General features: G+C 48.3%; 2 protein-coding genes across 2 annotated transcripts in view; one reads left to right on the forward strand and one right to left on the reverse strand.

Moving 5' to 3' along the window:
- Nucleotides 1–13,706, reverse strand: part of CCM2 (CCM2 scaffold protein) — a 247,433-nt gene that overhangs the window by 66,212 nt on the left and 167,515 nt on the right. The window lies entirely within an intron of this gene.
- LOC134395914 (unconventional myosin-Ig-like) overlaps nucleotides 3,200–13,706 on the forward strand; it is an 85,426-nt gene continuing 74,919 nt past the window's right edge. Inside the window, exon 1 of the mRNA XM_063122161.1 lies at nucleotides 3,200–3,373. Within this exon, the coding sequence (XP_062978231.1) occupies nucleotides 3,279–3,373 (95 nt within the window). The 5' untranslated portion in view covers nucleotides 3,200–3,278. The remainder of the gene's footprint in view (nucleotides 3,374–13,706) is intronic.

Consider the following 13,706-nt stretch of genomic DNA (forward strand, 5'->3'; position numbering starts at 1 on the left):
ATCCCTGACCATTGGCCTTGCTGGCTGTAGCTCATGGGCGTTGTTGCCCAACACATCTGGAGGGTGGGGGTGGGTGGGTCTAGCACAGCCTTCCTCAACCTGGAGCGCTCCAGATGTGTTGGACTGCACCTCCCAGAATGCCCCAGCCAGCTGGCTGGGGCATTCTGGGAGGTGTAGTCCAACACATCTGGAGCGCCCCAGGTTGAGGAAGGCTGGTCTAGCAGCGCTCCACAATCTTTACATCTGGCCTCCTCCCCATCCGTACCTGGAGATTGAACTTGGGATCCTTGGCGTGTAGCCCCCTGGGTCCCTGCCCCTAAAGAAAAGTTGGTGCCATGAGAGATCCTCCATAAACAGTTCTCAAAAGTGTTCTGGATGTTCTCTGTGTGGGTGGGGGTGAGGACGTGAAGGGTCAAAGAACACCTTTCCCCATGTTCCTACCGCTGCTGCAGCGGGATTACCTTCTATCTGTGTCAATTGAGGTGGCTTTGTAAGTTGGACACGTGTGAAATTAGATCAGAATGTGCCGGGCTTGAGCGGCTGCTTATGAATCACTAAAATAGGACAAAAGAAGACACGGATTTGCAGGATGTTTGCATAGGATCATTTATATATAGAATTATCATTTCAGGGTGCAATCCTGTGCCGATTTAGACAGAGAAAGGTCCTACAACTGGGGAATCCCTGACTAAACAGGCACAGGATTGCGCCCCAGATAGAGCGACGCTACTGACCAGGGCTAGGTCTACTTGTTTCAAAACAGTTGGAATGAGGAATAAAAGGCAGGAAAGAACACGCTGAAAGTGGCATATGGCATGCGGTTTGCGTGCTGCAGCAATGGTCAAGGCACGGCCCTGCGTTTAAAGCAGCGGCATAGTTCTAGCCCAGGGGCCTGGGTGTTTGTAAAAGAGGACGCCTGGCCACCCTTGAACGTTTCCTTAACTCAGGAGTGGGCAACTTGTGGCCCTCCAGATGTTTTGGCCCACAACCATTGGCTACGCTGGCTGGCACTGACGGGAGTTGCAAGCCGAAACATCTGGAGAGCCCGCCTCTGTCTTTGCCGTACCATGTCCCACACCTTGCAGAGTCTTTCTTTGCTGGGCACATTTCATTTGTCTCCCGGCCCAGAAGAGGGGTGTGGATGGAGCCCCACGAGTTGCAGTCGGTGCCGTCCTTCCCTCTGGGCCTTTTCTGTCACCGGAAAGCCTGGCTTAGGGGCCTCTTTGCTAAACCCACGTAGGCTCCCCTGGGCGGGTGCCGCATCTGCCCTTCGCAAGTGCCTTCGCTTGTAAAAGAGGAAATGACAACATTAACCACAAGCCAGAGTCAAGTGCCCCGACCCAAACAACCAATCAGAGAAGCCGTAGAGCTGGCTTTTCCACAACCACTGAACGAGAACAAGGCAGGAACGGCTGCAGTCAGGACAGACTTCCATCGTTTCTAATTCCTGAGCCATTTATTTATTTATTACATTTCTATACCGCCCAATAGCCGGAGCTCTCTGGCGGTTCCCCAAAATTAAAAACATTCAAAGTATAAAACAACAGTATAAAGCCATAATATAAAAGCTCAACCAGATAAAAACAGCAGCAATGCAAAATTACAATTTAAAACACCAAGTTAAAATTTATTTATAGACTGTTAAAATGCTGGGAGAATAAAAAGGTCTTCACCTGGCGTCTAAAAGCATATAATGTAGGTGCCAAGCGAACCTCCTTAGGGAGCTCATTCCACAGCCGGGGTGCCACAGCAGAGAAGGCCCTGCTCCTGGTAGCCACCTGCCTCACTTCCTTTGGCAGGGGCTCGCGGAGGAGGACCCCTGAGGATGACCTTAGGGTCCGGGTAGGTACATATGAGAGGAGGCGTTCCTTCAGATAGCCTGGCCCCAAGCCGTTTAGGGTTTCAAATGTTAATACCAGCACTTTGAATCAGGCCTGGACCTGGACTGGCAGCCAATGAAACTGGAAAAGGACTGGCATGATGTGGTCTTATCGGCCAGTCCCTGTTAGTAAACGGGCTGCCCTGTTTTGTACCAGTTGAAGTTTCCGGACCGTTTTCAAAGGCAGCCCCACGTATAACGCATTGCAGTAATCCAAAGGAGACGTTGTCAGAGCATGGATCACTGTAGCTAGGCTATCTCTGTCCAGATAAGGGCGTAGTTGGTATATCAGCCTAAGCTGATAAAAGATGCTCTTTGCCACTGAGTTCGCCTGTGCCTCAAGTGACAGTTCTGGATCCAAGAGCACCCCCAAACTACGGACCCAATCCTTCAGGGGGAGTGCAACCCCGTGCAGGACAGGGCAAACATCACCTCGCCGGACAGATGAACCACCTGCTAACAGTGCCCCCATCTTGTCTGGATTGAGTTTCAGTTTATTAGCCCTCATCCAGTCCATTACCGTGCCCAGCCACTGCCTCACCTGGGTTTGATGAAAAGGAAAGGTAGAGCTGGGTATCATCCGCATATTGATGACACCTCAGTCCACATCTCCGGATAACCTCCTCCAGCGGCTTCATGTATATGTTAAACTGCATAGGGGATAAGCCTATGGCTTAGGAGCCACGGCACAGAGCAATAATCCCCCAGCACCACCTTCTGGAATCGGCCATCCAAGTAGGAGCGGAACCACTGCAACGCAGTACCTCCAACTCCCAGCTCAGGCAACCTATCCAGAAGGATACCATTTTGCTCCTGCTACTTCGTTCTCCTGATCTTTGGGGGCCCACAGCATCCATCAGAGGTTTTCTTTCTCCAAGAATCCTAAGGTTGAGTCAGTTCTCTGCAACAAGGAAACTCCAAAAAAGTTCTGATGATGATAACAAAGAAGAGGACCCCAAGCCTTGGAAGGGGTCCACACCTTTGCTCTAGAGCACCCTAACCATTTGTCCTCCAGAGATGTTGACCTGCATCCCCCGTTTTTTCCAGCCAACAAGGCCTCAGGAGGGTGCTGGATGGGGGGGAAGGCTGGTTGGGACCTCCGCCTTCCCTTGTATTCTTAAATTAAGTAGCTTCCTGTGAGTTCGGCTTAAGGGCTGAATCCGTTGCACGAAGCATCGTGGTGACATCCAAGCCAGCGGAACATCAAGCAGCTCAAAAGCGCCTGCTAACCACATAACTCCACCCTCTTCTCTGAAAAGGAACCTCACGGCTTGGGGAGTTGACTCATCCTTTTCACTCTGCCACTGAGACACAGCAGCCCACAGGGCCGCTGTTTCTTCCTCTCTCGCTCCTTCAGCTGGAGGCCAGCCGGCCGGCCGGCCTCTCTTACACAGACAACATGGCCGAGCAAGAGAGCTTAGAGTTCGGGAAGGCGGATTTTGTCCTGCTGGACCGCGTGACCATGGAGGACTTCATAGACAACCTGAAACTCAGGTAACTCCTTGGAAGTGAGTTGTGGGGTGGTGGTGGGGGGGGGGGCAGATAACAAGGGCTGTGGAAGACGGGGGTCTGGTAGTCCTGCATCTTTTCAGCCCAAACGTAAATGACCGATGGCACTCACAGCCCAGGGCTGTTGTGAGGGAGAGTCACGAATAGAGATTAAAAACACAATCAGCATAGTGGTGGATCAGGCCCAAGGGTGCATCTAGGCCAGCAGTCTCTCTTCCACAACGGCCAACCAGATCCATCCAGGAAGCACACAGCCGGGTGTCAAATGCCACCTCCCACTGTGTCCCTCCAAAAACCGTTGCCTCTGAATCTGGAGCAGCTGTGCTCAACCAGGTGCCCTTTAGATGTATTGGACTACAACTCCCAACGTCCCTCACCCAACCCTCACTGGAAGCCTTCAAGCAGACGCTGGACAGCAATCTCTTGGAGACCCTGTCTGGAGCAGGAGATCAGACTAGATGGCTTCATGGAATCCCACCCAATTCTACAATTCTAGGGCTTGAATCCTAATTTTTTGCTCCGTGCACAGATGCAAAGCAATGCGTTGTCTGGAGCGCTTCATGCAGACTACTGATCCCACCCTTTGTTTTGTAGAGATATGAATGAGGTTGTTTCTAAGTAGTATTTATTATTTTATTTGGTAGCAAAATACTACAAATGAGAAGGATCTTGGAATTGTTGTAGATCTCAACCTGAATATGAGCCAACAGTGCGATATGGCTGCAAGAAAGGCCAATGCTATTTTGGGCTGCATTAATAGAAGTATAGCTTCCAAATCATGTGAGGTACTGGTTCCTCTCTATTCGGCCCTGGTTAGGCCTCATCTAGAGTATTGCGTCCAGTTCTGGGCCCCACAATTCAAGAAGGACGCAGACAAGCTAGAGCGTGTTCAGAGGAGGGCAACCAGGATGATCAGGGGTCTGGAAACAAAGCCCTATGAAGAGAGACTGAAAGAACTGGGCATGTTTAGCCTGGAGAAGAGGAGATGGAGGGGAGACATGATAGCACTCTTCAAATACTTAAAAGGTTGTCACACAGAGGAGGGCCAGGATCTCTTCTCGATCCTCCCAGAGTGCAGGACACGGAATAACGGGCTCAAGTTAAAAGAAGCCAGATTCCAGCTGGACATCAGGAAAAACTTCCTAACTGTTAGAGCAGTACAACAATGGAATCAGTTGCCTGGTGAGGTTGTGGGCTCTCCCACACTAGAAGCCTTCAAGAGGCAGCTGGACAACCCTCTGTCAGGGATGCTTTAGGGTGGATTCCTGCATTGAGCAGGGGGTTGCACTCGATGGCCTTGTAGGCCCCTTCCAACTCTGCTATTCTATGATTCTATGCCCATCCTTCTGAGGGCTGGAGAATGCTGGAAGGGACAGCTTGTCTTGTGTTATTATGTTTTGGTGGTGACGGTGGGGGTGGGGGTGGTTTTTAATGGACATTGTTTTTAGCTATTTTATCTTTTGTATGTTTTATTAATGTTCTTGCAAGTTGCGTTGGGTCTTTTGAAAAAGCAAGAAATTCAATTGATAATAAGAGTGATAGTAATAGTAGTAATACTAGTAGTAATAGTAGTAATACTAGTAGTTATAGTAGTCAGTAATAGTAGTAAAACTAGTCATGACAGCAGTGTTCCCAAAAGCAATGCTGTCGTTCCCCATAGAAGTGAACCTTTCGCTCACTTCTACGGGAGAAAGTCCCGTGGGGCCCAGCCCTTCAGAATCAAGGCGTCTTCCGTTTGCCGTGGGGGACTTTCCCCCACGGGAAAGTCCCGTGGGGCCCAGCCCTTCAGAATCAAGGCGTCTTCCGCCCAGTCACCTTTTCATCCGCAAAAGACTGGAGAAGCTCCGTGGTAGAGACACAGTGTCAGCAGACCCGACGACCCACGATCGATCCTCAACATGCCCAGATAGGGCTAGGGAAGATTTCTGCCTGCGACTCCAGAGTGCTACTGCCGCTAGCCACATTCACTAGCCCCTCCTCCTCTCTGGCTTCCAACATGACACTGCCCACATGTTTAAAGCTTCTCTTCACAATAAGGGACTAGAAACTTTCCTTTAAAACTTAGATCGCCGGAATGAGGAGTTCTGTCTCTGCAGAAAGATTTCACACGTGTAACAATCCGATAAATACACACAGCCCAGCTGAGCACTATGGTGTGCGATTCCCATTCCTACGGTTCTTCTTGGGATCCGGACTGATTCGCTGCGCAAAGCCAGGTTTCCTTGCCTTCTAGGGAAGGCTTGCTTCATGTGCACATGAGCCTCTCAGCCAGTTCTGGCTCAGGTACACGCTTTTGAGACATCCACACATTACATTTCTAAGCCTCATCTGGGCCTTGCTGTAAGGCCCAATCTTGCTGTAAGATTGTATATATTTATTTTTCTTTCCCTCTGTTTTGTCTCGTGCGGTTTTCTGTCTTATTACATTCAAAGCGACTACAGTAGTTAAAAGGATCCAGCGTGCAATAAATACAGCACTAACAGAATTCAAATCACAATCAAATGTCACAAGAACATGATCACAAAACTCAGGGCCAAACCGGAGCAGAGGCCCTCAGGAATGGAAAGCCGGGTGGAACTAGCAGTCTAACTGCCTGCCCTTGGTGGTCTCCGCAGGGAGGGTGTTTTGCCATTTCAGTGCCAGAGCTGAAAGGGAGAAGGCAGTTTGAAGCATGAAGTTCAAGCAGGGACCGCCGTACCGCACAGGCAAGACAGGGTTGGTTCCTCTGCCTCCTCTCTGTTGACGCGTTCTGGGCGTTTCCTGCCAGCTAACCTTTCTCTATTTACAGGAAGATACGGGTTTCTCAACTTTTAACACAGATTCTGCCCCATGACACAGATATGGCAAGAAACGTCATTCTGCAGCACCCGTGGGTGGCTAGTGGGAGTACCCTGGGAAACGGGGTTGGACTTGATGGCCTTGTAGGCCCCTTCCAACTCTACTATTCTATGATTTCTATGACAGAGACAGATGGGGAGAGAGGACAGAGGAAGGAGAAGCCAGTGTTGGGCATGGAAGCCAGGGGCAAGTGGGCAGTCACCGCGGGTTGCTTTCATTCCTGCCCTGCTTACTTTCAGTCTTCCTATCTGGGTTAATTTTGTAGGATGGCACAGTCAGAGGCATGAGGATAACTCATGCCTGGGCACAGTAATGGACTGGATGAGGGCTAACAAACTGAGACTCAATCCAGACAAGACGGAGGTACTGTTAGCGGGTGGTTCATCTGTCTGGCAAGGTGATGTTTGCCCTGTCCTGCACGGGGTTACCCTCTCCCTAAAGGATCGGGTCCGTAGTTTGGGGGTGCTCTTGGATCCAGAACTGTCACTTGAGGCACAGGTGAACTCAGTGGCAAAGAGCACCTTTTATCAGCTTAGGCTGATATACCAACTGCGCCCTTATCTGGACGGAGATAGCCTAGCTACAGTTATCCATGCTCTGATAACATCTCGCTTGGATTACTGCAATGCGTTATACGTGGGGCTGCCTTTGAAAACGGTCCGGATACTTCAGCTGGTACAAAACAGGGCAGCCCGTTTACTAACAGGGACTGGTTGGCGAAATCATATCACACCAGTCCTTCTACAACTTCATTGGCTGCCAGTCCAGGTCCGGGCCCGATTCAAAGTGCTGGTATTAACATTCAAATCCCTAAACAGCTTGGGGCCAGGCTATCTGAAGGAACGCCTCCTCACATATGTGCCTGCCCTGACCTTAAGATCATCCATAGGGGCCCTTCTCAGTGAGCCCCTGCCAAAGGAAGTGAGGCAGGTGGCTACCAGGAGGAGGGCCTTCTCTGCTGTGGCACCCCGGCTGTGGAACGAGCTCCCCAGAGAAGTTCACTTGGCGCCTACATTGTTTTCCTTTCATCGCCAGCTGAAGACCTTTTTATTTTCTCAGTATTTTAACACCTAATTTAACTTAAATTTAAACTCTGCTGTTTTAATTTCATATTTTAACCTATATCAATTTTTGCTGCGTGGTTTTATCCTGGTCGTGCTTTTTATATTGTATTTTGTATTTGTGTTTTTAAATTGTTGGTTGTTTTATTATGGTCTTCATGGTTTAAATTTTTGTGAACCGCCCAGAGAGCTTCTGCTATTGGGCGGTATAGAAATGAAATAAATGAATGAATGAATGAATGAGGAAACCAACAGCTGGCATCACTGCTGAGCCACAGACAGTGGCTGGACCAAATAGATCAGACCAAATAGAAATTCTGCACAGGAGAAGTTCAAAGTGAGAGCCAGTGGTAGCCAAGGAGTCAAGCCACAGGATTCAGCCAGCCAGAGTTTTAGACTTGGGGTTGCCAACATTGCTTTCCTGGCCCGGCTCCTCTGCCTTTAATGGCATCCCGAAATTTACCAGGGGAAGCGGCCCTCTCCTTTCATGCCCATGCCAGGAAAAAAAAGCTGTTTCTAAGAGCCACAGAGGCAACAGAAAGGTAGGCCAGGCATTGTCAGGTAGACAAAGTTCAGGTCGATTATTGGGAGATGGTCTGTATGGAGGGATCAGGAGCTAAAGACTGGAGCCAGGAACGTGGAGGGGTCCCGGGAAGGTGGCGTGGCTGGGAAGCTCAGCAGGCAGGAGGTGCTGCTGGACAGGTGTATGGCTACGAAAGACTCTTACCTGTTGCCCAGGCAAAGTCCGAGAGCTAGCCAAGAACCGCCCCTAGTGTTTCTGAGGGCACCAAGATTTTATGCACTGGAGCAGTGGCAAAATTTCAAGCACAGGTGCTCCTCATAGAATCATATCAGGAATCCACCCTAAAGCATCCCTGGCAGATAGTTGTCCAGCTGCCTCTTGAAGGCCTCTAATGTGGGAGAGCCCACAACCTCCCTAGGTAACCGGTTCCATTGTCGTACTGCTCTAACAGCCAGGAAGCTTTTCCTGATGTCCAGCTGGAATCTGGCTTCCTGTAACTTGAGCCCATTATTCCGTGTCCTGCACTCTGGGTGGATCGAGAAGAGATCCTGGCCCTCCTCTGTGTGACAACCTTTTAAGTATTTGAAGAGTGCTCTCATGTCTGCCCTCAGTCTTCTCTTCTCCGGGCTAAACATGCCCAGTTTTTTCAGTCTCTCTTCATAGGGCTTTGTTTCCAGACCCCTGATCATCCTGGTTGCCCTCCTCTGAACACGCTCCGGCTTATCTGCGGCCTTCTTGAATTGTGGAGCCCAGAACTGGACGCAATACTCTAGATGAGGCCTAACCAGGGCCGAATATAGAAGAACCGGTACCTCACGTGATTTGGAAGCTATACTTCTATTAATGCAGCCCAAAATAGCATTGGCCTTTCTTGCAGCCATATCGCACTGTTGGCTCATATTCAGCTTGCAATCTACAACAATTCCAAGATTTAAAAACCCCTGATGTGTGGGACTGCCCAGTGAAGGAGAAGTCCCCCATAACTGATGGCAGTAGTGAGGAGAAGAAATTCTCCCATATCTTGCATTTGGGAGCCCCTGGACATCTGCCCAAAGTGTTAAAAAAAAGGGGAAGAAATGTCTCCATTGGTACCAATGTAGGCTTTTTTCTTATTAATGTGTGGGTGTAGAAGGTTTAATCCTTCCCTCCTTGTGCACAGCGATCCCGATCCGTATTGGGGCACTGCGCACCGACTCTAGAGGTGATTCTTAAAAGAGACTCTCTTCAGCTTCATGCTACACAGTTCACATAGAGTGGAACCTTACTCACATGTTACAAAATGGAAAAGAAAGAGGGAAGGAAGAGGAGAATTAGCAAATTATTTTGGGCAGCTGAAACTACGACCCGGTGATTGTCCATGCGTTCAGCTCAGCCCCCATGGTGAGCTTTTTATGGCACCCCACACATCTGTAGGTGGGGATGAGTGAGATGAAATCTATCTCCACTTCCCTTGGGGAAGTAAAGTAAAAAGGTCAACAGCCCACCAAGTGACAGACGTTTAATCAGTTCTGCCTCCTGCAATTGCACTTGAAGTATCTTACAATTATTACGATTGGAATTATTCTCAAATTTCCATGCATAGTCTGGGTGGCTACAGCACCCCTAACCTCTCTTGGGCTGGTGGGCAGATTTGGAATTTTGTAGGTGCTGTCACAAAATGGCTGTTGTGGTGGGTGTGGCCAGACAGAGGACACCCATTTCCCAGAATGGGCAACAAAGGGGCAAATGCAGTTCAATTAGGGTGACCATATGGAAAGGAGGATAGGGCTCCTGTCTCTTTAACAGTTGTATTGAAAAGGGAATTTCAGCAGGTGTAATTTCTATGCATGCAGCACCTGGGGAAATTCCCTCTCCATCACAACAGTTAAAGCTGCAGGAACCCTGCCCTCTTTTGCATCTGGTCATTCTAATATAACTCCTGCAGCTTTAACTGTTGTGATGGAGAAGGAATTTCGCCTGGTGCTGCATGCACACAAATGACACCTGCTGAAAATCCCTTTTCAATACAACTGTTAAAGATACAGGAGCCCTGTCCTCCTTTTCATACGGTCACCCTAGTTCAATGTCATAGAATCATAGAATAGCAGAGTTGGAAGGGGTCTACAAGGCCATCGAGTCCAACCCCCTGCTCAATGCAGGAATCCACCCTAAAGCATCCCTGACAGAGGGTTGTCCAGCTGCCTCTTGAAGGCCTCTAGTGTGGGAGAGCCCACAACCTCCCTAGGTAACTGATTCCATTGTCGTACTGCTCTAACAGTCAGGAAGTTTTTCCTGATGTCCAGGTGGAATCTGGCTTCCTGTAACTTGAGCCCGTTATTCCGTGTCCTGCACTCTAGGAGGATTGAGAAGAGATCCTGGCCCTCCTCTGTGTGACAAGCAAGTGTAAAGTGATGCACAGTGGAACAACAAAATCCCAACTTCACATGTACACTGATGGGATCTTAGGTAGCAGTGACTGACCAAGAAAGAGATCTTGGGGTTGTGGTGGACAGCTCCATGAAAACATTGACCCAGGGTGCAGCTGCTGTTAAACAGGCAAATTCCATGTTAGGCATAAACAGACATGGAACTGAAAATAAAGCTGCCAAGATCATACTGCCCTTATACAAAACTATGGTGTGACCACATTTGGAATACTGCGTACAGTCTGGTCACCATAATGAATAAAGGATATTGTAGAGCTAGAAAAAGTGCAGGAAAGGGCAACTCAAATGATTAAGGGGCTGGAGCATCTCCCCTTTGACGGAAGGTTACAACATCAGGAACTGTTTAATTTAGAAAAGAGGCGAGTGAGGGGAGACGTGATAGAGGTGTACCAAATTATGCCTGGTGTAGAGAATGTGGATAGGGAGACATTTTTCTTCCTCTCTCAAAATACTAGAACCCAACGGGGTCATATCCTATGAAGCTGCCCCATGATATTCTGATCAACAAACTAGCTAAAAGTGGGCTAGATGGAACAACTATTAGGTGGATTCACAGTTGGCTACAGAATCGGACTCAAAGAGTACTTATCAATGGAACCTTCTCAAACTGGGAAGAGGCAACGAGTGGGGTACCACAGGGATCAGTCCTGGGCCCAGTGCTTTTCAACATTTTTATTAATGATTTGGACGAGGAGGTGCAGGGAACGCTGATCAAATCTGCAGATGACACAAAATTGGGTGGGATAGCTAATACCCTGGAAGACAGAAACAAACTTCAAAGTGATATTATTATTATTATTTATTTATTTATTTATTTATTTATTTATTTATTTATATAGCACCATAAATGTACATGGTGCTGTACAGAGTAAAACAGTAAATCGCAAGACCCTGCCGCATAGGCTTACAATCTAATAAAATCATAATAAAACAATAAGGAGGGGAAGAGAATGCAAACAGGCACTGGGTAGGGTAAACAGGCACAGGGTAGGGTAAAACTAACAGTGTAAAGTCCAAACAACATCAAGTTTTAAAAGCTTTAGGAAAAAGAAAAGTTTTTAGCTGAGCTTTAAAAGCTGCGATTGAACTTATGGATCTCAGATGTTCTGGAAGAGCGTTCCAGGCGTAAGGAGCAGCAGAGGAAAATGGACGAAGCCGAGCAAGGGAAGTAGAGACCCTTGGGCGGGCGAGAAACATGGCATCAGAGGAGCGAAGAGGACGAGCAGGGCAATAGTGTGAGATGAGAGAGGAGAGATAGGAAGGAGCTAGACCGTGAAAAGCTTTGAAGGTCGACAGGAGAAGTTTATATTGGATTCTGAAGTGAATTGGAAGCCAATGAAGAGATTTCAGAAGTGGAGTAACATGGTCAGAGCGGCGAGCCAGGAAGATGATCTTAGTGGCAGAGTGGTGGACAGAAACCAATGGACTGATGTGAGAAGAAGGAAGGTCAGAGAGAAGAAGGTTGCATCTTGATAGGCTGGAGTGCTGGGCTGAAAACAACAGAATGAAAATTAATAGGGATAAATGCCAAGTTCTACATCTAGGAAATAGAAATCAAATGCACAGTTAAAAGATGGGGGATACTTGGCTCAGCAATATTACAAACGAGAAGAATCTTGGAATTGTAGATCGCAAGCTGAATATGAGCCAACAGTGCGATATGGCTGCAAGAAAGGCAAATGCTCTTTTGGGCTGCATTCATAGAAGTATAGCTTCCAAATCACGGGAGGTCCTGGTTCCTCTCTATTCGGCCCTGGTTAGGCCTCATCTAGAGTATTGCATCCAGTTCTGGGCTCCACAATACAAGAAGGACGCAGACAAGCTGGAGCGTGTTCAGAGGAGGGCAACCAGGATGATCAGGGGTCTGGAAACAAAGCCCTATGAAGAGAGACTGAAAGAACTGGGCATGTTTAGCCTGCAGAAGAGAAGATTGAGGGGAGACATGATGGCACTCTTCAAATACTTGACAGGTTGTCACACAGAGGAGGGCCAGGATCTCTTCTCGTTCCTCCCAGAGTGCAGGACACGGAATAATGGGCTCAAGTTAAAGGAAGCCAGATTCCAGCTGGATATCAGGAAAAACTTCCTGATAGTTAGAGCAGTACGACAATGGAACCAGTGACCTAGGGAGGTTGTGGGCTCTCCCACACCAGAGGCCTTCAAGAGGCAGCTGGACAGCCATTGGTCAGGGATGCTTTAGGGTGGATTCCTGCATTGAGCAGGGGGTTGGACTCGATGGCCTTGTAGGCCCCTTCCAACTCTGCTGTTCTATGATTCTATGAAGGACTCTTCATACAGCAAATAGTTAAGATGTACTGATGGCCATCACTTTGGATGACTTTAAAAATGAGTTAGTCAAATGCCAGGAGGAGAAGGCTCTCAGTGGCTACTGGTCCTGATGGCTATGTGCTACCTCCGGTATCAGCGGCATTATGTCTATGTACAGCACTTACTGGGGAACATGGGCAAGTGGGTGCTGTTGCACTTGTTGGAAGGGTAGGTGCACCTCAAGCTGGCTTCAAAAGGAAAACACAGGAGAATAGATAGAGAGCCTCCGGACTTCCTAGACTGACCTGTGCTGACCATCTTTCTATTGCTAGACTGATACTCTTTGGGTTGTTGACTTCAATTCCTGCTGCCTTCTTCATGTTCTTGCCACTCAGAGAGGTGGCCTCTTTTGGGATTCCCTCCATTCTGGGTTGGGGACCCTCCAACCCAACATGTAATTCCTGCAATAAAGTGCAAGCTTTCTTCTTCCTTTGACCCAAAGTCTCCAGTGTGATTCATGCAGGATAAAGTGTGCTCCTTCAGCCTGGATTTCACACAGCTCAGCCCTTGCTGTCTGCTTGTGGTTTCCTGACAGGTGGCTTTGTGCTTCCACGTCACTCCAAAAAAGGACAAGAGCTTCGGCTATTGGGCAGTATAGAAATGTAATAAATGAAAAAGGGGACACACCTTTGCACAAAATGCGCTAATATCGATGCCTAGATGCAACTATAGAAAGAACTATCGGTTAGATAGAAAAACAGTGGCTGAGTTCACACTCAAGGCTGAGTATGGGTTGACTGTGGGTTGTCATTGAACCATGGATTGTTTTATTGTGTGAACTCAGACAAACTAAAAAGCCATGGCTTGTTAACCACGAACAACCCAGAGCTCACAACCCAACAACAAACCATGGGTTCTTTTCGTGAGTTGTTTGTGGTTAACAAACTATATTTTGTTAGTATGGCTGGGTTCACACAATGCAACAATCCCTGCTTCAGTGACAGTCCACACTCAACCCATACTCAACCTTGTGTGTGGGTTGTCATGTTGTGTGAACCCAGTTGATACATTTCACCCTAGTGGGAAAGACTGTAACTACATGACCTGTGTGCCTGCTCAGTTTTCTGTCCAGGTGCTAAATGTTGGTGGGCTTCTTCAAGACCCTGGCCTGCTCTGCCTTTGTAGCGTTCACCACTCTAATT

The sequence above is a fragment of the Elgaria multicarinata genome, chromosome 1 (assembly GCF_023053635.1).
Source record: "Elgaria multicarinata webbii isolate HBS135686 ecotype San Diego chromosome 1, rElgMul1.1.pri, whole genome shotgun sequence".
NCBI classification, from domain to species: Eukaryota; Metazoa; Chordata; class Lepidosauria; order Squamata; family Anguidae; genus Elgaria; species Elgaria multicarinata.